This window comes from Microchirus variegatus (genome assembly GCF_963457635.1).
Source record: "Microchirus variegatus genome assembly, chromosome: 7".
NCBI lineage: Eukaryota > Metazoa > Chordata > Actinopteri > Pleuronectiformes > Soleidae > Microchirus > Microchirus variegatus.
In genome coordinates, this window is record NC_139808.1 from 5,105,471 (window position 1) to 5,128,991 (window position 23,521).

Here is a 23,521-nt window from a genome sequence, read left to right on the forward strand (position 1 = left end):
GCAAACACTATGTACCATTAGAACACTGGAAATGGGCCTCTATACACCTATGTACATGTTCCATTAAAAACCAGACATTTGCAGCTGGAACTGTCGTTTACCACGTTAACAACATATAGAGTGTATTTCTGATTCATTTAATGTTATATTCATTGAAAAAAAGTGCCTTATCCTCAAAAATAAGCACATTTCTAAGTGACCCCAAACTATTGAACGGTAGTGTACGTTTTTGTTAAATTGACATTATAGCACTACCTTAGATACAGGCTTTTTTGTAAATGCATAATGGATCCATGTAATGAATGCAGACACATTCCTGTTTACTTCACGTCTTTGATTCAGCTCATTTTGTGTTTGTGCGTTCTAACAGTGCAGAAACACCTTTCTAGTGTCTTGTGAGACTTCCTTACATATTCTGTTGACATTTCTGGCTTAGTGCTGTGTCAGTGAATAATGCGACTCAAGCTTGCAAGCCGAAATGAAACAGGACCATTTGTCCTAATTTTAAAAAGGTGCTGGACAGGAAAAATTTTATTCCCGTCTACATCATTAATTTACAGCCTCGTATCTTGCAGCTTGTTACCTGTTTGTGGACCTTTGTAAGCTGGTCCAGGTTGTTTTCAAGGAAGGAAATTTTCTGTTTCTGGGTGATGTATCCTCCAGTGCGATCAGGCTCCATCCCTGCACTCTGTAAACAGAAGAGACCGTTTTTATGGCTGAAAATTAAGTACAGTAGTTAAAGAAAAGTAATTTGCAAACTAGATCGAGACACACACTCTTGTAGAGAACTGACGCCATAGGGTGTTTTTTTTTTTGGTTTTTTTTAACAACCTGGTTAACGTGTGCTTACTTTTCTAACTCGAGACGTGAGGTCTTGCACAAAAAGCTTGCGGAGGTTGTGCAGGGTGTGGAGCTCTCGAGCCTACAGTATGAAGAGAGAGAGAGAGTAAGTGGTGCAATTAAAGCAGTTATGGATTATTTAGTGGATCAGTGGCCTTAAAGGGAGCCGAGTGAATCGTGACAGCAAATAATGACTTACAACCGTCTCCTCCAGCCCTTTGAGGTCCTGCTTTGACTGTTCATGTCGCTCATTGAGAAATCTAAAAATATCGACAAGAAGATTGATAGAAATGTTTTTATCATGAACACATCCTTTCCACAATAACTCATTAACAAAGAACAAACACAATGTGGACCAGTGATGCCCAGCTGTCAACTGATACAATATGCAGCAAAGGTCAGTGCAGGAAAAGGCCTATTAACAGCCAGCTGCTGCCTTGTTGAAAAAAAAATGGAGATGCAAACTGAGGAAGATGGCAAGAGTAAGAAGCATAAACAGGGTTAAAAGAGCCTCCAACTAAATTTAGCCTCAGCCTGTATGACGGCATGAGAGATGCATACTGTAAATAGAGTCAGAGCAGCAGAGCGGGAAGAAAACACATAGACGAAAAGAAGGCAAATGACAGGGAGATGTTTATCAGAAGGGGCAGCTTGCCCCCAGGCCTCCATATGGGGGAGTGTTTGAAAGATGGCCAGCACAGTAAAACAGGGACTCACGTCAGTTCCTCCAGCTGGCGGCTCTTGTGATGTTCTTGGCTCCTGAGACACTCAAAGTCCATGTGCAGTTGCTCCAGCTCGAGCTGCTGCTGCTGGTTACAGCTAAAAAGAAAATTAAAGCAGATTCAGTCAGTGATTAATTGCATGAGAAATGTACGTCAAAAGCAAAGCATATGGTACGAACGCATCCTGATTTCCAAAATACAGGGTGTTTGATTTTTCTTTAAATGCTTTTTCCCCAGAGTAAATTGCCACTCTACTCTAAGGCTGGGTATCGAACTTTAATATTTGAAGGTATGTCAAGAAAATCTAAAGTGAAACACTTTATTAGTGCATGGTATAAATGTAAGAGAAGAAATTTTGCTCCGTGTTTGGCTGCGAGAAGACGACTGGGTAGGTGAAACAAAAGAATAAAAAATAAATAGATACATTCACAGATCTCATACAATTGGTATTAAAAGTAGTAAAGTTCAGAAATTGGTATCAAGGTCCAGAAATCAATATCCATGCCGTATTTTTCAGAGCCCCCTAATTCTCGTTCCAGTTGTCAACGACACATTTTCAGACTTTGCAGAACGAGCAGAGCAGCCTCACATATCTATTCATGCAGAGACTCCCTGCAGTTGCTCCAGGCCAGCAAGTAAATCTACTACAGCCCTTCAAGACAGATCTGTCCTGCTGTCTTCTTCTTCCTGTTTATGAAAGTCGAATTGAATTTCTGATTCGACTCCACAGACAGACAGTGGGTAGGCTGTTTGCCTCTGGGAACAATGTTTGCTCCAATGTCTAGTTCCAAATGTTTATCCATGACATGATGTGTCATATTTTGCTCTGCTTATAAAATACCGCCGTGTCTTGTACGTATGGATGTATGCATGCATATAGCTGTAGGGATGCGTGTCAAGAAAGTTTGGAGGATTGTGCATGCGAGGAGATGAGAATTACAATGAAGCACTAACTCGGTTAACTCGTCAATGATCTTCTGCTTCTCGATTATCTCGTCTCGCAGGTGGCCGAGCTGTTTGCTGTGCTTTTCGCGGTGCGACTCCATCTGCTGCTCCAGGACTCTCTGAGGTACGAGCGACGAGAGTGGGCGAGAGACATATAATGAGCAAAGAGAAAGAGAGCACGAGTACCCACATGAGGCAACAATAGGATAACAAGAGAGGAGACGATTACACACACACACACACACACAGGTGCAAGTGTGGATACGTAAAAGCCTTATGGGCATTCAACACACACACATATTGCACACACCACAGATTGTGCCTGGCACTGTCATTATGAATGAAATGACACATGGCTGATAAAAGTTGAGCACAAAAATACACCCACACACACACAAAAAAAAACACATTCAGATTCAGATAATGAAAATAAGAAATACTGACAGATGCACAGAAGCGTGTTTAGTGCCTCATATTTTAAATCCTGGGTATGACAGCAGATGTCCAGGGGCAGGAAACAATAACCCCAAGACAATTATGTCCCAGTTAAGTTTTGGAAATGTGTACACTACCAGTCAAAAGTTTGGAGACACCTTCTCATTTTAATGGTATTTACATTGTAGATTCTCACTGAAGGCATCAAAATTATGAATGAACACATATGGAATTATATAGTCAACAAAAAAGTGTGAAATAACTCTAAATATGTTAACTATTTTAGATTTCTCAAAAGTAGCCACCCTTAATGAAGATACAGTGTTCAGTGTTCCTATTATGTTAAAAGAAAAAACAATAGGGCAACACCTGTATTTCTGTACTGTGCTATGTAAGGTGTCCCTAATAATATAAAAAAATAACAATAAAGTGGGATGTATCATAATACTAAAGGCAAGGAGATGGAGATGTAGCGAGTTTTCCCCTCCAAACATACTTCATTTTAAGAAAGAAAATATAAAAATAACAATATTATATGCATAAACAATACACAGTTGTGCAGGCAGAGGAATTAAAGCATTAAAAAGGCTGATGCCAATGAGTGGTCAGAGGCTTCAATAGAACACAAAACCACTGTCAAGAATATTTCCTTACACCCCTAATGACTAAAACAATTAAATACAATTCTAAAATTACAATGAAACACATAAGTCAAAAAAAGAGAAAAAAGTAGCCACCCTTTTGCTTTGATTACTGCTCGCACACTCTTGATGAACTTTATGAGGTCGTGACGTGAAAGGTTTTTCCAACAGTTCCCAGAGATGCTGAGCACCTTTTGCCTTTACTCTGTGGTGTGTCCAAACTTTTGACTGGTACACACTGGTTTGAGTGTAGATTTGCAACTATTCAATAACATCTTGTTTGTTTGGCACCATCAACTGCAGCATCAAAATAACACATTTCACAATTTTCTCTTCAGCTGAGAGTTCATTAAAGTCCATTTCAGTTTGCTGCATGACTTTGACTCCAGTTGACTGAGCAAACCTCTTATTCTTATTGCTCAACCATGAATCAGATACCTTGAGATTTTGCAACGTTTTTTTTAGGGAGGGGAACAAATGAATCGAATTATCACAATAAAATGACTCATTTCATTAAGGACATTTCTATTCACTGTTTTATAATGACTGTAGATAGGGGACAAAGGATTTTTGGGCCACTGGCTGCTGGCTGTAATTTATCATAACATAATGAGAAGGACTTGCATTGATCGTATCTTACTGTGAGGGAAAATTAAAAAACTATGTTTCCTAAAGTGTCTCAACTGTTCAATAAAAATATTTTTTTCTGTTGCTTACAACCACAGACACAGTCCACTGATGCCAGATTGCACCTGAAGTCACCATCTGACAGAACCCCACATCAAAAACACATGCACCTGCAGCTACGCTGAGGTTTGATTTAGGTCACTACACTAACTGCCTCTCACTGTAGTCACCGTACCTTTATATCACAGTAATCCTGGGCCGACTTTTCACTCTCCCCCGTGGTCATCCGTGACACACTCTCTGAAACACACACACATACGTTGGAGAGATTAATGATCAAAGAAATCATGACAGAAAGAGGAAAGACGGGAAGAGAAAGTAGGAAGTAAAAGGCAGACAAGAGACTGACTTTGTCAGCAGAGCAGTGCTGGAGATTGATGTTCACAGCGAGGTCAGCGTGGTCCCATGTCATGCCTCGGGTGTAATAATAATAACGACAGCTACTGTATCATGCTGATCTGTTGTTTGCTCACTGCTCTTCTTGTTGTCTGGTGGATGAAATTATGAGCGCAGTATAACCTCACAGGAGGCCGTGTCGTTAACGTGACCTGCGGCTCTTTGTATTCATCCTCTGAAATAACCTGAGGACTGCAGTTAGCACAAAAAATGTATGTATCTGACCTTAAATCCACTGGATATTGAACGTGGTTGTGTGAGAATCTGTGAGTGGGAAGAATGAGTCACATAGCCTCTGGCCTGATTTGCCTTTGCTTTTGGCCTGAATTGTGTCAGTGTCATGGGAGTAGCTGAACCTCAGCGCAAATTTCAAATGAACCATTTATCTATTCGTGTTGGTGCTGTTAAAAAGTTTGGGAGTCTGAACTCATCATCAGTATCAGTACCCCCCCCCCTTTCTTCTTCTTTGTCTCAACAGGATAGAAAGGCCTAAAGGCACAGACTGAAACTCTCTGCTGAAGCCAATGAACACATTTTAAGCCGAGCGCCCAGTCCCCTCTGTACATCCCCGGCTTGTTAAGGCTGAGATACAGTGACAGTTTGGTCATGTTTTTTTTTTTTTTTACATTTTACTTTGTTCGGCCACAGTTTAATTTGACAGTGTCTAAATTAACCTTAGAGCTGACTTTTGCATGTCCAGTCAGCGGTTCTGCCAAAATTTACAGCGAAGGTCAATGTAAATATTGTCCTTCACTGTGTGGTGAGTAAGAAATGACACAGTCGAGCATCTCGTTATTCATAATTTAAATATTTGGTAGCACAATGCCATCTTAAACAACTCAAACCTACAATATACTGTATTTAAAATGATATTTTGCTTTTAGTTGGTTTAAGATAGAGATGTTTTTCCCCCTTTCTGCTCATGTTGACATTCTGCACATATCTCCTTGTTCTGGTATTTCATGGGTGAATATCTGTGCCTGAGGCAAACATTTCCTTTTATTACAAATACAGTACTTGTATTTTATTTGCACTGGGGTGATCATGTTTCTACAGCACTGATCTGAATGTGGCTACATTTCACCCAAAAGCTGGACTGATCTTACTATTATAGCTCTGATGGCTGTGTATTTCAACACTTAAGTGTTTCGAGTTCACCGAAAGTTTTACCCGTTTTACTTTTTTTCTTTTTTTAGTCTTGGTCGTGCTCTGCATTAAATTTACTGAAATAGCTAAACAACATTAAAATGACTTTCCAGCAAACATCAATTATATTCATTGTGCCCAACAGATGAAACATAAAAAAAACTTGGTTTTTCAGTGGTTTTTATTCTTGTGCCACCAGCAGTCTTTTGCTTTTGATTAAAATTATGGGATTTTCAGACACTCGTGTCCTCATAACTCGCATATATGTGTGATAGGACCACTCTATGAGAGCTTTAAACAGTATAGTTATCCATGTTTTGGCACCCAACTGGATTAAAACACGGAGAAAGATTCTACTGTTCTTCAGTTTCTTTGTTTCTTTTTTTTTCCAATAATTATATATTATACGTCACCTTGTGCTTGGAGTTTGGCCAACTCCTCACTCAGAGAGTCGTAGCTGTCCTCCAGCTGCCTCTTCTTCATCTCCACGTTCTGCATGTACTCCGTCAGAGAGCGGATTCTGGCCCTGTGCTGAAAGTCGAAGTGCGCGGTTTAGAATATGGAAAGTGTAATGATGAGCAATGGACCTCTACCCAGGACAACACTTTCTATTTTCTATTCATTAGGGGAATTTAATTAAAATGCCAAAGATAATAAAACACGCAGTGCTTAAGGATTTAGGACAGGTTGCACATGCAGAGTTATTTCACTTCTACAAACGTCATATTACTTGAATTGATGAAGAGGATTGTGCATAAAATGTCACTCAGTTTGTCACGGGGGAGGTTTGAGTGTCTATTGTCTTAATTTTTCCATGACTCTGCAGCAACAGATAAACATTCTTTTTCTCCAACCTGTGAAATGAGGAGGTGACACGAGGACAGCTCTCTCCCTGTCTCCTCCATCTTGCGGTGACACTCCATCTGCAGGTTCTCCAGGTGGCGGCAGCGCTTCACCATGGACTTCACCTCGGACTTTATCTTACTGACGTAGAGGCGAGCCACGGTGAACTCCTCCTCGATCGCACCGGTAATCTCCACGGGCTGGAGATGAATGAGGAAGGGGGACGAGAGACATTTTGGTTAAGATGAAGCGGGGGAGGATGTAAAGACAGCTGGGAAGTTAAAGAGGCGGGGAGACGTTTTATAAGCACCGGTTGGCATTTTGTACAAACATTGATTGAAGTGGAGCAACATTTTTGATGCAATGTGATTTAGACTCCTTGAATAAAACATCCAGATCAAAATCAATCAAATCATTCGCATTTCAGATGACAGCTCGTATGCCTGTATACAGTCCTCAGATGTGATGCACATACATTATAGGATGCCTCTTCAGATGCTGTATAACAAGCTCAAGTGCTATAAAGCGTTATTGTTGCTTTGGATCATGCAGATGCAGAATACTGTATGTGTCGTATATAAATATGAGACTGTTGCACAGTGTGAATATTTGAACCCTATGCTTTCTGCTCCAAATCCTCTGTATTTATGTATATACTAAGTATTTCACATACTGCTAATTTACTCAAAAATAGGTTTTCAAATTCTCTCTTCTACGATGCACACAAGAAGTAGTAGTACAAGAAGTACAAACACATAGTTTTAATGTTTTATTGTTCTTTGATTGTTCCCTTGCTTACACTTTGTAAAAAACAAAACACTGCAACACTCACCAGCTTGATATCCTTGTTTCCAACGATGGTGCTGAAGTCACTCAAATCCCTCATGAGCCCGTTGAGAATCTCAGAGATGCGTTTCCTCTGGTGGCTGCTCACTTCTTGGATACGAGAGAGCTCTGCCTCTAAGGCCATCAGGTGACTCTATGGAGTGAAGGGTAAGAAGAGAAGGTGTCAGTTGAGGTTGTGCAAGACGGGGGGGAAATCAAATAAGTGAAGAGGAGAGTTAAAGCCACAAGGTAATAATAAAAAGAGGGGGAAAATTGTGTGGGAGGATTGAAATAAAAGGTGACAGATTCCTTTGACCTGAGAGGAGACACAGCTGCGAGACACATTTTTAACCCCGGATCACATGTTCATCCAAGTAATGGCTGCTAAATTACAAATCAATAAAACACTGAGCCAGGGGTTGATGGTGTTGGAACTGGATGAAAGGAATCGGGGAGGGTGAATGATGGCCTTACTCGAGCCTCCTCCATTTTGTACAGCAGGTAGAAAATAGCTCTTAAACAACACAGTCGTCCTGCTCATTTACACACAAATGTGACAAATTGGATTTAATTGCGGCGGTAGTGTAGCTCTCATCGCAGAAACACATTCTTCAACAATGTGAATTTGTGCATTGCTTTTTCTTCATTGTTAACATGAGCATGAAACAAGATGATGACTCATTGTTGTTTAAATACACAATCATATATATATATTATTATGGATTATCCAGTTCACCAGAAAATGATTCTGGTGAAAAAAGAACAAAATTGAACAGTATTTTCTTTACTTGGCCTTTTTCTTGAGAAATATAAAACACAGCATTTTATTACAGAGTCTACAGTAACATTATTGGTGCTCATAGAGAGATACAACTCTGACCTTGTTCGAGAGATTTGGTGTGATTGTGTGTGGGCTATCCAAAATTTTCATTAGAGATGTGAAAAAAGTGGAATTTTTTCTTGTCTTGTGTTTATGAACGGACGCAGCTACAGTACAGTAAGTACAGGGTTTGAAGATATTTACTCTTGTTGACGCTTGTTTAATTTATTTAATTTTACAGAGGGGATCATCCGTTATCACAAAATGAATGTACTTTTAACGCCCTGTGCATTTTACTCTAATTGCCCCATGGATCATATCAACTGAAAGCACCGTTAACCACCTCATAAACACACTAGCATTTACCTTCGTCTTCAACTCTTTCATTAACTTCAAACTCTCCCCACGATCATTTTCCAGGTCACTTCCCCACGTCACAACATCTACAGAGCTTAAATGGTGGCAAATAATGAATTGATATTTATTTGTGTGTGTGTAAATAAAAGGAAAGGTTAATGGGAACATGTTTAGTTTGGTTGAAGGCAGATTAATAAAGTGATATTGTGCAGGTTGGTTAATGATGTTTGGACATACTCATAATAATAGAATGTGGACCAATGGAGGAAGGAAGGTGCATGAAGAAGCACGTGAATGGTGAGATGAATGTACTCCACCATTACAATATTTTTCTAGGTCAGTGCTGCACCATTTCAACTGCTGATATGGGAAAAAAAGGTGTAATGCTGCTCATTATGGAATCCACTCTCTGCAAGACACAGAGTGGAATAGTTCGGTGAGGGAGGAGGGAAGGATTTTTCAGTCCGCTGCATGATGTCTTGTGTTAAGCTTCACACCCTTGTCACACTGCCAGGGGGCAACCCGGAGAAGAACGTGTCGGTGAGCGGTCAGATCAAAACAGGTTGTCGAGGCGACGTGCTAAGTGATATGATTGGGGTTAAAGAGGTTTCACTTTTATTTTAGCTGACTCAAATATGCACTCAGGCCTCACACTGTGAACGCTGTTCATCAATATCAAGACAGAGAAAGACAAAGGGGGATGAGAGGACACAGTGGCAGAAAGCAAAGCATGCATGAAATATTAATTATGTTTTAAGAAGGTGAATAATGGCCTTCTCTGTCCACTGAGCCACAGTAACTTTATTAAGGACTGACCGACTCCAGCACTTTTAGATTTATCTCTGTCTGACTTCTTCTCCTTTCCTTATTCTCATACTTTATTTGAACCGAACAACAGACGGCTTAAAAAGCTGACGGTGATACTTGCAGTATTATAATACATCCTCAACGTCTAATGGAAACCACAGTGACAATTTAACAAATATTTATTTTTATATTGTAAAATATTCACTGAAAGGTTGTCGTTTTTGTCTGAGATTCACTGCCACTCTACAACATTAAATATTCATGACTTTGTAAGCCACAGAGTTACAAAAAAAGATATTTATGTATTAATTATTAACTAGTACTAGGATGTGTGTCTGTGACAGACTTTGAAATGACCTTATTTGACTTTTGGAACTGTATATTTTGGCTGTTTAAACTTTGCGTCTTTGCTTGTTTTACGCCCAGTCTCTGTCTGGTTCTCTACCTCTGTGATTGTGTTTCACCTGTACCCAATCATCGTTGCTTCCCTCGTGTATTCAGTCTCTGTGCTCCTTACTCATTAAGCATGTATATTTTGCTGCTCATGCTTTGTGCGCTGGTGTTTTCAAAGCCTTGCTTCCGTATTTTGCTGGGTTTTTTTGGGGGGGGGGATTATCTGCCAAACAGACTTTAAGCCTACCTCCACTGTACAATGTCTGCTCTGTTGGCCCTGTAAATCTACCACAACACAACTCACTTTAGAAACTAGAAATGCTGCTGAATCTTGAAGTCCTCACGGCTCAGAGACCTTCAGACCATCACTCAATAAAAAATTCAGAGCTCGACTCTTCACCGTTTGACAGAAACCTTGTTTCATAAAAGCTCAACAGGCTTTGACGCTGAACTACGGCAGATATAATGCAATATGAAGCAGTGAATGTTGCCCTTCGAACAAACAAGCTATTCAGTAGAAATGGCAGTATGGACTTTTGAGAGTTGACCTTAATCCTGACAAAATCAGGCCTGCAGGCTCTCTGTGGCTGCAGCTGTCATTGCTCGTGGTTGTCGTGCACAACATGTCACTCATTGTCTAACGCTTTATCCTCCACATGAGGAAGATCCAGCTGACATAGGGTGCACTCTGGGCCACAAGTCACACGCTGGTGGTAACGTAGGTTCAGGTAAGGGTTCCTAATAATCTGTATCTCTTGAAGTGATTGGTGGCACCATGATCAGAATTTTCTCTCGTCTTTCCCTCCTTACAATTATCTTCATTAACAAAATATCTCCCTAATTATAGCATGAGGCACTAGCTATTTTGTTTTTACATATATACTACAGTGGTTGACAAAGCTGCGGTAATCATTTCTGCTATTTTCACGTTTCGTTTCATTTCACTCTTTTTCTCTCCCAGTATTTTGCACTGCGGAGTGAAATGGAAAAACAAAATGCTTCTTAAAAAGCCCAACCAACCATTTTCTTTGCAAGCTCCTCAGCCAGGAGCTTGTTCTGGATGCTCTTCTCCTCAACCTCCAGGCTCTTCTGGTCATAGTTGACAGCCAACTCCTCCAGGGCCTGCAGGACCTCCTTCACCTCCGCCTTTGCAGATTCATTTTCTGTCTGCAGCCTGCCGAGTTCTGACTGCACTTTCTCACTGTCACCCCTGGATGATGCAAGCAGCTGTGGGGCACATAAACCAAAGATAAATACCAGAAATAAACCAAACTAAATATACACACTAAATAAATATTTGGTGAGAAGATGTAAAAGTCAACTTGAGAGGAACGTTTCTTTATGAATTTTAATTTTTATTCCCAATTCAGTGGTGCTGAAGATAACTGGGAGGTTTATCTGGTTCTTTTGGTAATAAAAGATAAGCATGTGTACACACACTGTTATGCAGGTGTCATTTAATAGATAAAAGATATTTCATCATGAAATATTTCTCAGCACTGTGAGAGCTGGCATCATTTCCGTCACCATGGTACTGGATTGGATCTGCAGTGCCGCAGCCCTCTGTGGGTCATTTCACAGAGTCGATGTCATTAAGATGCTGCTCCACGCGGGGTGCTTGCATGTCTACACTGTAGTAAACAGCTTCTGTTTGGCCAAATATATGTAAATTCATGTCACTGCACACACACTAAGGCTGTGAAGTGACCATCGAATATGGCTCATCCAAAAGCCTGGCTATACACTACATAGAAATGCTTGTTTTAGGTTATTTAACCCACTGCTTTACTTACTGCAAGTACTTGTATTTACTTTATAATGCATCTTTTAATGTATGGCTAAAGCTTTGTCATGAAAATGCGATCAAGAAATGTTAATTCTTTTCTGTTAAAAAGTCACTGTATTCACAAAGATCATCTCCATACTGCATATCCTTTGACAACCCCGAATGGAGGTTGCAAAATTAACAAAAGAGTCTTTAATTCAACAAAAACATAACAAATGCAAAAACAAATCTAAGAAGAGAAGGAGATAAAATAAAAACAACAGAAAATGAAATGCCTGTTTAACACAAAACGCCAACAATTATGGTAAACAGGAGCAGGAACCAGAACGTAGGGAAACAACAGAAACATCAAGAAGAACAAAACTAAACAAACTGACAAAGACATTGGGGAGGTAAGGATATTCAAACACAGGTGAAACTAGTAGACACAGGTGACTCACATTAGGGCAGGGCAGCCAATCAAAACTGGACAGGAAGTAAAACTAAACAAGGTACACACACTAGGAAGAGGTAATAAAACAGGAAACATGGAAACTGGAAAACAAAGAACCCAAGGATACCACTGCTATTCTCCATACACGTCAGTTATGTTTCTATAGTTCATTAATTGCTGTATAGTAATGTAATAGTATGGCTGGACCATCTCTCATCTGAAAGGTCTTTTTTTTCTCTCACACAGTATCTTCATGACATGAAAAAAAAAAACTCGTAAGCATCGTAAGTGACACTTTCATGGCCACGTTCTCAGATGTGCAGCACACTGTGGGCCATTTAACCAAAACTGATGAAAGAATGTAAAAGCAAGGCCTTTTACCTCCTCCTGGTTGAGCATCTGCTCCTTCAGCTTCTCCACCATCTGGCTCTGGTAGTTGATATCATCATCCTTTAGTGGTAAAGAATCAAGAGAGTACATATGTATATATTAGGACTGCAACGATTATTCGATCAGTTACTAAGTTAATCGATAGCTATTTTGCTAATTGATTAATCAGTTTGTCTTTTATTTTAACTTCTTAAACGTGAATAATTTTATGGTTTCTTTGCTCCATAAAAGAAAGAAATCATCATCATAATTTTCTGACATTTACAGACCAGACAAGTACTCAATTAATCAAGAAAATCAATAATGAAAATCATACTCTGGACCTGTCATCTTTATATACTGTAAAATTATGTAAGCTATATTTCAGCTTGCATTAAACTGCACAAATGTGAAATAAGCACTACAACCATGAATAAAAACAGTACATGTGACAAACACATACACTTTATTGAACACTGAAGAACACACTAGGGGAAAAAGCCTTTCTACCTTCAACCAGATTATTATTACCAGAATAAATTCAACATGTTATGTTCTGTGAATAAATACACATTGATATGTTGCACAACATACTGTAGAATGCTAGAGCAGTACAGTGGAGAAAATGCTAAATGGCTTAGATGTTACTAAAGATGTTATCTTATGTACTATAAAGGAAAGAAAAAATGCACATTACTGCACAGTAATGAGCACATCATACTGTATATGTGCAGATATTAGTTAACTTAATTAATTTCCCCAATGAAACCTATTCCTCAGGGTTAGTCACTATTGGAGGCAATGTTCTGCATTCATTATCATGAATAATACATGTATTTTAGGGCTCTTTGTATTCATTTCTGCACACAATTATGAAAAGCTCGAGCCATGTTGCATAATAATCAGCTTGTAAATTGTCCTTGTGTGGTAATCCGTCATCACCTTATCATCCAGCTGCTTGTAAAGCTTGCGGATCTCCTCCTCGTACTTCTGCCGCTCCTCCTCAGAAATGTGAACCACGATCGAGGACGCGATGGAGCACGGGGTGCAGGGCGTGCAGGGGGTGCATGGGCTGCAGATGTCAAGAACCGGCCCCTCAGTCTCAGGCACCAGTGGAACATCTTCTGATCCCTCACTCAACTGCTCCAAAACGACAACATTCTCACCTAAAAATTAGTTACAAAATAATAGAACGTATTTATATCGTACTCCCAAACATGGCTTAATCCTTGACAGATGTCTTCACACATGGATGCAGTTAAATGTCAGGAGGCGAGAACAACACGTGTGTATACTGTCAATACTGGTCAGTTTGACTGCAGCTGACTTTTATTTCAGAAATGTAATAAAAAATAAAAATAAAAGAGGAGCAGATGAATGCAGAAAGAAACCTGCATTGACAGCTGCTCTCCCATTCATTCAACACTCTTCCGAAGGGTTTGTGCTGATGTGTCTCTTGAGAGCGGGTGAGACGCAGGACGGGGACCTAAATCGGTCACAACACGCACTGTCAGTCCAATAAAAAATGAATCGCTGAAATGATTGGTGAGTACATTGTGTCAGAAAATGACAGACTGGGCTATGCTGTACTAAAACTAATGTCATGAAATATGTATCATGTCACTTTCTGCCGTTTCCACAACTCTGAGGAAACATCAGCATAAATCTCTCGATGCTGCCTGTAGAGGTTCATGCTAGAGATTCATTAAGTATATATACTATTTGTGAGCGCGTCATATTTTCTACGTTGTCACTTTACTACATCAGTTTTTGTTTGTGGTTAAGAAACCGTCTTCCTCTCCAGCACCTCACAGTACTGATCGGACTGACTGAAGGCACTGCAAATGGAAAGTGGAGGATCAGATTTTTAAAATTGAGTGTTGTGCCCCTTAAAACAAAGTCAAAGTAATCCATAAGCAAACCATACATTGATTATGTAATCCATACATGAGACAATAGACCTACCTGACACCTTTTATAGATTAGGGCCGTCCTGTCTAGTTGAAGGTCAGGTAATGAGTAAAGGCAGCTGTCAGGTTAGGTGTAACACAAAACCAGCAATGTAGCATAAAGCTTCTCAGTGCAGACTCAAAAGACAAGAGGTTTCATGAGATTTACTGAGAGAGAGAGTTGTTTCTGTCTTTGGGCCATCCTTGATTAAAGAATCAGGTGATATGGGGGCAGGATGGAGGTTAAATCTGCCTTGGGGAGTTCCTGGGCCTGAGGTGGGCAATAATACGAGGAGCAGTAAAGTCTGTGTGAGAGTCAATGACATTGACATCGGACTGTGTGTTGTGGACAAGGACAAGGTTATGAATTTTCATCAGATGTGATTAGGTTCCTTCTACTGTTAGGATTACATATACTTAAGGATTCATAAAACAAAAAAGTCTCCGGCCTGTCTTTACCCTTTAGCTCAGTATGAGGGGAATCTACTAATGCAGAGTGTAAAAATCTGAATAATATGAAACAGAAAAAGCGCTGGAAAGGGATTAAGTGTGTTGGGCAAAAGTCCATAAATTCTGTTTGGCTTCTGTCCTTCCAAACTCGTGTATTCAGCCTCCATCAAATAAGGTTAAATCTGCATGTACGCGGTCTGAAAGGTAATGTCTGCAGGCTGGCAGAATGGTGGAGATTGTGGAGTGAGTACATTTTGGTGCATGAAGAGAAGTGGAGCACTTTTATACGTAGGGGACTGTGTGTAAAGGCTGTAGTCATTTGACTGGAATACCAGCACAAACTCTCCCCTCTGACTTCTATAGTGGCAGTTTTTTCTTACCAAATGAAAACAGCTGATTCAGAATATTTTCTTGCCTGTAGCCTCACGGCTGTCAATGTGGCAAACCTTTGAACCTGAACCTTGACCTTACAATAGCTCTCAATAAAGTTATAAGATCATTACGTGTCATTACGATGAATCCCGAGGGGACCATGAATGTCCACTTTAAATTTCAACCCATTGAGACTTTTCCCTCAGGAAGTGAATACGATTGCAATAGTAAATACAGTTCTGCCTCGAAGGACCGATGTAACGGTGAGTCATTCTTTAGTTGGAATAATTACAGTCAGACAGAACGCTACACTGTCTCACCACCACCTTCTTGAATTGCAGAAACTACAAATGTGTAATTATTCAGACATTAAACATGTCAGGAGAGCAATTTCCACAGTGCCTGCACAGTGTTATTGTGAGCTGCCAGTATTAAACCAGTGCGGTTATTACCGTTCCTCCAGCGGTTCAGCTCACCCTCGAGCCTCTGAACAGTCTCCTTCATTGATCTGTTCCTCTCCTTTTCCTTCTCGTACTTCTTCTTCCACTGCTCTGCAGTGAGCTCCAGATTCACTGACACAGTATTTCGGATGGTCTTGGCTCTAATTGGAGGGATGTAATGAGAAGCAGAGAGAGAGAGGAGGTTGGAAACGGTGTGAGAGGGAGAGGGGGAAAAAAGTGTGAAAGAACAGAAGCAAACAGAGAGAGGAACTGTCAACAAGGGTATTTCAGCCTCAGCTGCTCAATGAAAATGGCCTTGCATCTAATTAATTGCTATGCAAATTAGGTTTCTACAAACTGTGCTTTATGGTGCATGTAGAGAGAAGGCAATACACAGCAACAAGAAGTCAAAATGTAGACATGCAACACCTTATGGTGTTGGTACGGTGAAATGTAGATTAGAAAACATCCACTAACCAAAAAGCTTAAAAGGTTTAGTTTGTGGTGAACAAACAAAACTAAACTAAACTGAACAGTGGATTTCAAATACATAGCAGTGACGCTCAAACAGTTATTGTGGCTGACGGAGGGAGATAACAGAACAAATCTTATGTTCTGAAAAATTCAAATATCTGCTGTGAAATCTGTCTCTCCCTGATACATGATTTATTTCAACCAATACTATCGTGTCAGTCTCTTTTCGAGGCATTCAAGACAGTGTGCAACGGGAGATAAAGCAAAACCATGGATCTCAGCTTCTGAGGGTGCCGATGACTCTTAAAGATGCCGTTTAAGCAGTTCCTATCCTGTTCACCAACCAAACTGCAACATAAACCCTGCATCTGGGGCCGATGTATGAACAGATACACTACACTTACCACATACGCACATTGGCCTTGAGCGCCAGGTTCCTGGATTCACTCCCAGCTGGGACCATTTTACTTACAGCACACTCCTCTGCCTCTACTCTCTCATAGCATTTCTTCACCCCGTCTATTAAAAAATATCGACATAACGCTAAAAATATATACCCTATATGCCCTTGTAGTGATTTAAGTTGGTAGCAATAGCTCAAGTGGAAGGTTGTGAGTTTGATTCCCAGCTCTGCTAGTAAGACACTTACTAACCTCACATTGCTCCTGACAGCTTTGCTGGCAGTGTGTGAATGGGTATGAAAAATGTGTGATAGAAAAGTGTTTGCTGTTCGTCCTTGTTCCTTTTCCAACCGCATTCCTCATCTTGTGTGTTCTGTCCGCGTCCGTGTAAATGTGTGTTAAGCGGCATGTGAATGTGGCATTCACGTCACGACAGTCATGCTTCCCTCCAATGGCACCTGCTCACCTGTTCTTCAGCAAGCAGTCGTGTATAAGCACAAGCTCAGGCAACAAAAGACCCCCCCCCCCACACACACACCATTTTATATTTATCGTTGGACTCAACGCCACTACCTCTGCTAACGCCTCGCATCTGCAATATCATCCTTGTCTTACCCCTGGCCCCTGGACTCTGAACCTTCCCGTCTAACCTTTACCTATTTAAAGGACTAAACCTAGTTCCCTGGTGTCCTAATGAACATGTCTGTAACATGCTTTGGTCAAAATACCATAAGGATGAAGCACCACAGCAATTCAATCACCCTGCCAAAACAGCCCTGTTCAGAACACTCGCTTTTGAGTTCCTGTCTCTTTAAATGCAAATGAGACACAGGAAACTACGTCAGCGTCACTGAGGCTCCGGCAGCTAGCAGCAGTTGGCATTTGGAAAAGCCATCATTTGCCGACTAGCCGGCACATTGCCGTCATATATAAAATGTATCCACTGGACACTTAAATCCTCTGAGGCTGGAAGTTTGTGTTGAACTCTGTGCTGCACTGTGCAGCAAAAATACAACACTTCACAGAGTTCTGCTCTTCCGGATACTATTGACCTTTCCTGCACACTTCGTTTTTAGGGACAACAATTCCAAGTCAACATTGCATGTTTTATCTCCTATACGTAGACTGAGGCGGACCACAAAAACACAAAAACATGAAAACCCTTTAAATATCCAGCCAAAAACCTTAATCTTATCAGTATGAAGCAGTCACACGTGACCAGCATGTCAGGGTCAGATCTAGAGTATTTCAGGAGTGTCCACAAAGCTGCTGCAGAGGAATATGTGTTGGCTGGTACAGTGCAGCGGACCATGGATACATAGTATGAAAGCATGTTACCTTTGGCCAAACATCAAAGTGGATTTGGTCTCCACATCGTTGTAGCTAGAGGGAGAGCAACAGATGAACATGGTGGTGCGACAGTTTCCCCCCAGGGAGTCCTGCAGAATGCGAGTCATTTTGCTGTCACGGTACGGCACGTGGGATTTCTTCGGATAGATAAAGGAAAGGAAAGAAGGGGGAGACGAAAACAGGCGGGGGGGGGGAAAGGACAAAAAAACTGTGTAACATATTCTGAATTGCTATGCAAGCGTGCACATTTTGACTTTCAAAGAAACGTACTGTGAGCATCGGCAAGGATCAAAAACAAGAAGAGGCTTTTCTGCATCTGCTGCATCATTCACGGAATTACCTTTTAACCATTGGTTTGCCTTCATAAAGATAGTCCTTGTGCACGAATAAAGAATGAATGCCATTAGATTTATGAAAGATTTGCGAGTCATTTACAGCCTGTGAGCCTTTCCATTAACTTTATGAAGAGCCCCCACCCCCCCCAAGCCTTCAGCGCTATATGAAACTAGATAGCAAAAGGTTTAATAATGATGATGGAGCTCAGACAGAGGGTGAGTTTGCTGGTTGAATTATGAAAAAATAAAAAAGTAAATAGTAATAATGTTATCAGCCGTGGTGGCTGATTTCTCACAGCATTAATCCAACAACATGATATTGTCCATACAAAAGGATTCTACAAAAACCTCTAGAAAAAAAAAAAAAAAATTTATGAAAAAGGGTTTTATTACTGTTAAATATTTCATACCGTTTCTGCTCTTCATGCTACACTGAGCCAGCCGGCGTAGTTACACCATTACTGAGCTCCTGTGCCTCTGTAATTCGGCTTTGACTGACTGTTAGTGTCATTAGGGTACTTAACAAACCCCCATTGTTTTGACAGCATGATTTATGCATATGTTGAAAAGAAAAAAACAAGCTTCTCCGACATACCGTTCCCTCAGCCAAGGCTGAGATGACGTTCCCCAGGGCCGACAGAGACTTGTTGATGTTCTTAGCCTCATCCAACACCGCTCCCTCTGCCCCTGTCTTACTGACCTGACACACAAAAACACACACAAGAACACTGTCAGCATAAAAATGTCAGTAGGAAACACTGGGTTTATTCTCCTGTAATTGTTTATTCTTAGGGATGCTGCATCTTAGTTTATTATAATTTCTGAAAAGTAAATTTATTTGTAAGAGGAGCCCTGGAAATGACAACGTAATTTGGTTTTAATTGTAGGTAGAATGCTGACAGTGTTCTGTTGGTGGACACTGAATTAATCACTTCCACATAATCTCTATACTAGGTGAAACAGCAACAACATTTTAGACCTGTTTATAGACAAACACTAGCAGACACACCATAAATCATGTATGGATCGTTTAGATTTTCCCTATATTTCTCTTTGTTCTTACCAAGAAAATTGAACTTTTTACAAACGCACTGCTCAGAGGGTTTCTGCTCGAAAGGAAAATTGCCACGGGATACAATTATTTACAGCGAGATAACTAGGAGCTTAATTATGGAGGAGAACAAGTTGTTCTATCAACGACCTTTTACAACTTCTTGTTCCATCTTAATGTTTTTGCACACACGTCTGAAGGAAGTCTGAAGCATTTCCTTCTTCACTCCCTGGGGATGAACCAACACAGTATACAGATGCTGCATCAGCACTTATAAGCATCCAACTACATACATCAGCATTCACCTATACTACGACCATCTACGCTTGTGTTATAAATGATAAATGGTCTGTATTGGTTTATAGAGGGCCTTTCTGGTCTTGATGACCACTCAAAGTACTTGCTCAGGGTATGTAGACAAACAGAGCCTGGGATCAAACCCCCCTGTCTTCCTACCACTAATCCACACCTGCACGTATACCCTAATTTACATTTTGCATGAGTAAACATCAAAACAAAGAGCTGATGGCCACCCTCAGCCTCTCCTGTGTGCCTCTCAGAGTATGACCTATGCCCCAGGTGCAAATTGTTTTCGAGCACAGCGGCGCTGACTCAGATTTCACCTACAAGGCCTTGAAACAGGAGAACAATTTGTTTGTGGGTTCCCCTCAGTGTGACCTCCGTCTCAGCGGAAATCTCATTTAAACCCTGATCTGAATGAGAACACATGGAAATTAGTTTTTTGTATTAAAAATGAGCAAACACTGAACCCCTTATATTTAAATCAGTGGGTGACTAAGCCAAGGCAACACCTGAAAAATGAATTCTCTAAAATCTCTAAAGCAGACATTTGGAAACCAGTACCATCATTTGAATGAGCTGATGGGCAAAAGTTTATTACATTATTTATCTGCTTCTTCGATATAACACCATGACTGAGGAAACACATGGTGAGCGGCAGTGAAAAGCAATTTTAATGTTTTTAAACCGTTTCTATTTGCCCTACCTTCTCACTACCAGCAAGGTCAACCAGGTACAGCTTCCCACTCAGCTTCTGTTCCGTCTCCACATTCTCCTGTTTGATGTTTATTAGGAAGATGCAGTGGCTGCGGGAACTGTGCTCATTCATGTCTTAAAGAGCAAAATGATAATACAACGAAAGAGGAGAGAGATAGAAAGGAGTTGTGAAGAACAATATCATGCACATTTATTTTTGTTTTACTCACTTTAAAGAAAGGTCTGACATGAATGTACACCAGACAAGACAAAACAGTGTGACTCACTGGTGACAGCAACGTGACGGTTGGCCTTTCCTTCATCTATCACATCCATCACGTCCTCAGGACTTGTGACAAAGCGCTCGGTGCAGCCCTGAATGAAAGAACACACGTTCAAACACACACAGAAAAAACAAAATGCCAAACCAACAAATCTTTGTGTGCGAGCCGCTGAAAGCAGAGGAAAGTTGTGAGAAACTTGAAAAAATTTAACTTATATCAAGGCAAGTCAACTTTATTTCTAGAGCACATTAAAAAAAAAAAAAAAAACCAAGGTTGACCAAAGTGCTTTAAAGATTTAAAGCCGCAGCAACATAAAAGTTATAAAATCAATAACAACAGAAGTAAAACAGTAAAATAGTGTCATAATAAAACATTAAGATGGTAAAAAAAAAAAACTACATCTGTAGTAGTGTGTCTGAAGTGTCCGGGTTGACTATTCTTAACCTGAAGTGAAGGCCAAGGAGAAGAGCTGGGTGTTTAAAAGTGATTTAAAATGTTCAGTGACTGACTCACCTTCACATAAGGAACCCTGTATTTGTCTTCATGCACTGAAAGGTTGTTTTTTGTCACTGTGAGAGCAAAAAAAGTCATTGTCAGTGTGTGTGTGTTTGCATAATGTGTGTGCTTGACAACAATAATCACACCTGACTAGAATGTTTGACAGTCGCACTTGGCTGATGTGCTGTTATAAAAAACTTTTTTGCCAAAGTCACAGAGAGGTTAAGCAAATACGCGCTTCTGCTTATGTCAACAAACACAAAATACTCATTTCTGGCAAGTCATTTGTTGGCTCAAATTCCAACATTGGTCATTTCAGATTCCTATCTTTTTGATGGTAATAGAATTTCCGTGGACTGTTGTGCTGTGGAGACTGTTGTGTGTTTCAGCATCCCAGGGTCACTTTTTCTCTTGGAAAACACTTCCATTCAGTGTTGCAATCAATTCATCTCACTTGTTTTAGACTCTTTTTTGTCTCTCCTGTACGTATAAATTGTCCTCTGCCACTGCTGAGACCTCTGCTGCATACAGATGTGAACTTTCACCACTGTTCCTCGCTCCATTTAAGATGTAATCACAGTGATGCTGCCTATAGTTCTCCCTGAAGGCTTCTCCCTAATTTTTGCAGTGAACTGATAGGACGCAGGACGGGGCTATAATACAGTGCTATCTCTAAGATTCTATGAGCTTCTGTAACGGCACCGTCGCGTCATGAAAACCACGACCCCTTTATTTTCTGAAGAAGATAAGCAAACTTACAACAGATCTCAGCATATTGTTCCAAGTTTTTCAATTTGCTTTTATCGATTCAAACGCTGTTACGATATCTCACAATCATTGCAACCGAAGGTATATCATTTCAGAAGTGAAGGGTGCAACATCATTAATATAATTTATAGTTTCCTGGTAAGAGGCCTGTAACTTTTTTATAGATTATGTTTAGTGCTTTATAATGGATATACTGTACATATGATATGCATGGGCCACACAATTGGTGTAGTGGTTAGCACTAGAGCTAAAACTATTACTCGATTAATCAATTATTAAAACATGGTTTATGATTGTCAATATTCTTAATTATTTTGCTCCACATAACAACAAAATCACTAAAAACTGACTCATTTTGGTTTGTGGACAAAACAAGACATTTGAGAACATCATCATTTCCAGGTTTGACAAACACTGATTAACTATTTTTAAAGTTTTCGGACATCTTATGGACAATTACTCGATTAATCAAGAAAATAATCGACAGATGGTTTATGAAAGTAATTGTTAGCTGCAGCTCTAGTTAGCACTCTTGCCTTTGCAGCAAGAAGAACAAGAGCCTTTCTGCATGGACTTTGCATGTTCTCCCTGTGTGTGCATGTGTTTTCTCCAGGGTGTACCCTGCCTATCGCCCTATGTCAGCTAAGATTGGCGCAGCCAATTAGAAGTGTTAGAAGAAGGATATATGGCTATAATATGCATGTATGTTGTTTTTAATTTTGACAGTATATAGACTCACCATCAAGCAGGTCCCGGATTTTATCCATGTAGATCTCAAAGTAGGACACCTGCAACAAAACAAGTACACGATGACACGTTAGATCGTTCAATAAAAGGAGAAAACTGATACAAATAAATGAGGCAAAAAAAAAGATTAATGCTCATTGTATTGTGCTACAAGGTGATTGCAGTAATCTGCCCTCCATGGGCTTGGCAAGCTATTATCTTCGTTTATAAAACTGGTAGAAAAAGGGAGAAAAGCACAACTGACAAGGCCTGATCATTGTGGTTTACATATCATAATTTATTGAGCCTATCCATGCGAGGATTATGTCAGACGTTCTGGTTGAATTCCCACTGGATGCATCATGACTCAGACATGTAAGTGACTGCAGAGCTGCACACATGAACAAGCACAAATTGAAACGCACAGTCACCTTGATATGGAATTCTAGGTTCTCGTCCATGGCAAATATATGTTCAAAAATATCCTCAGCGATCCGAGGAATGATTCCCATTCCCTGTGCGTCGTGAAGGCTCCCCTATGAGGTAAAAAAGAGATGAAATAAGAGAAGAGGAGTGAAGTAGGATGAATGAAGACCCTGGGATGAATAAAGATGAGATAATGGTGAAAGAAAAGAAGAGAGGATCAGCTTTTGGCTTTAAAGAGGAACTGGTTGGTTTCCCAGAGAGAGTTGTAAAGGAGGTTACAGGCCACAGAAGACTGGGAAAGTAAGATAAAGAGTGATGAACGTGATGGAGGTAGATGTGCTGTCAGGGAGAGCAGAGGGGGAATATGCTACAGAGGATAAAGAAGAAAAATACGACTGCATACGTGTGCCACAGCAGAAGGTTTACCTCCTAAATTACACAGTGATACTGTACCTCCATGGTGTGTGTCTTTCCGGAGGAAGTCTGCCCGTAGGCAAAGATCGTCCCATTGTATCCACCCAGTACATCTGAAATAGACATGCACTTTAAATGAACA

At 40.3% G+C, this 23,521-nt stretch overlaps 1 protein-coding gene across 1 annotated transcript in view; it reads right to left on the reverse strand.

Annotated features, from left to right (window-relative positions):
* Nucleotides 1-23,521, reverse strand: part of kif5ab (kinesin family member 5A, b) — a gene marked incomplete at both ends in the record, with an annotated part of 54,659 nt that overhangs the window by 8,700 nt on the left and 22,438 nt on the right. The window contains 21 exons of the mRNA XM_083892205.1: nucleotides 584-688; nucleotides 851-922; nucleotides 1,040-1,100; nucleotides 1,558-1,659; nucleotides 2,517-2,626; nucleotides 4,446-4,510; nucleotides 6,226-6,343; nucleotides 6,667-6,855; nucleotides 7,488-7,634; nucleotides 10,878-11,084; nucleotides 12,458-12,526; nucleotides 13,388-13,611; nucleotides 15,669-15,817; nucleotides 17,870-18,018; nucleotides 18,812-18,916; nucleotides 20,274-20,398; nucleotides 20,551-20,638; nucleotides 21,061-21,116; nucleotides 22,553-22,601; nucleotides 22,971-23,075; nucleotides 23,419-23,492. Coding sequence (XP_083748331.1) covers nucleotides 584-688; nucleotides 851-922; nucleotides 1,040-1,100; nucleotides 1,558-1,659; nucleotides 2,517-2,626; nucleotides 4,446-4,510; nucleotides 6,226-6,343; nucleotides 6,667-6,855; nucleotides 7,488-7,634; nucleotides 10,878-11,084; nucleotides 12,458-12,526; nucleotides 13,388-13,611; nucleotides 15,669-15,817; nucleotides 17,870-18,018; nucleotides 18,812-18,916; nucleotides 20,274-20,398; nucleotides 20,551-20,638; nucleotides 21,061-21,116; nucleotides 22,553-22,601; nucleotides 22,971-23,075; nucleotides 23,419-23,492 — 2,369 coding nt within the window. The remainder of the gene's footprint in view (nucleotides 1-583; nucleotides 689-850; nucleotides 923-1,039; nucleotides 1,101-1,557; nucleotides 1,660-2,516; nucleotides 2,627-4,445; nucleotides 4,511-6,225; nucleotides 6,344-6,666; nucleotides 6,856-7,487; nucleotides 7,635-10,877; nucleotides 11,085-12,457; nucleotides 12,527-13,387; nucleotides 13,612-15,668; nucleotides 15,818-17,869; nucleotides 18,019-18,811; nucleotides 18,917-20,273; nucleotides 20,399-20,550; nucleotides 20,639-21,060; nucleotides 21,117-22,552; nucleotides 22,602-22,970; nucleotides 23,076-23,418; nucleotides 23,493-23,521) is intronic.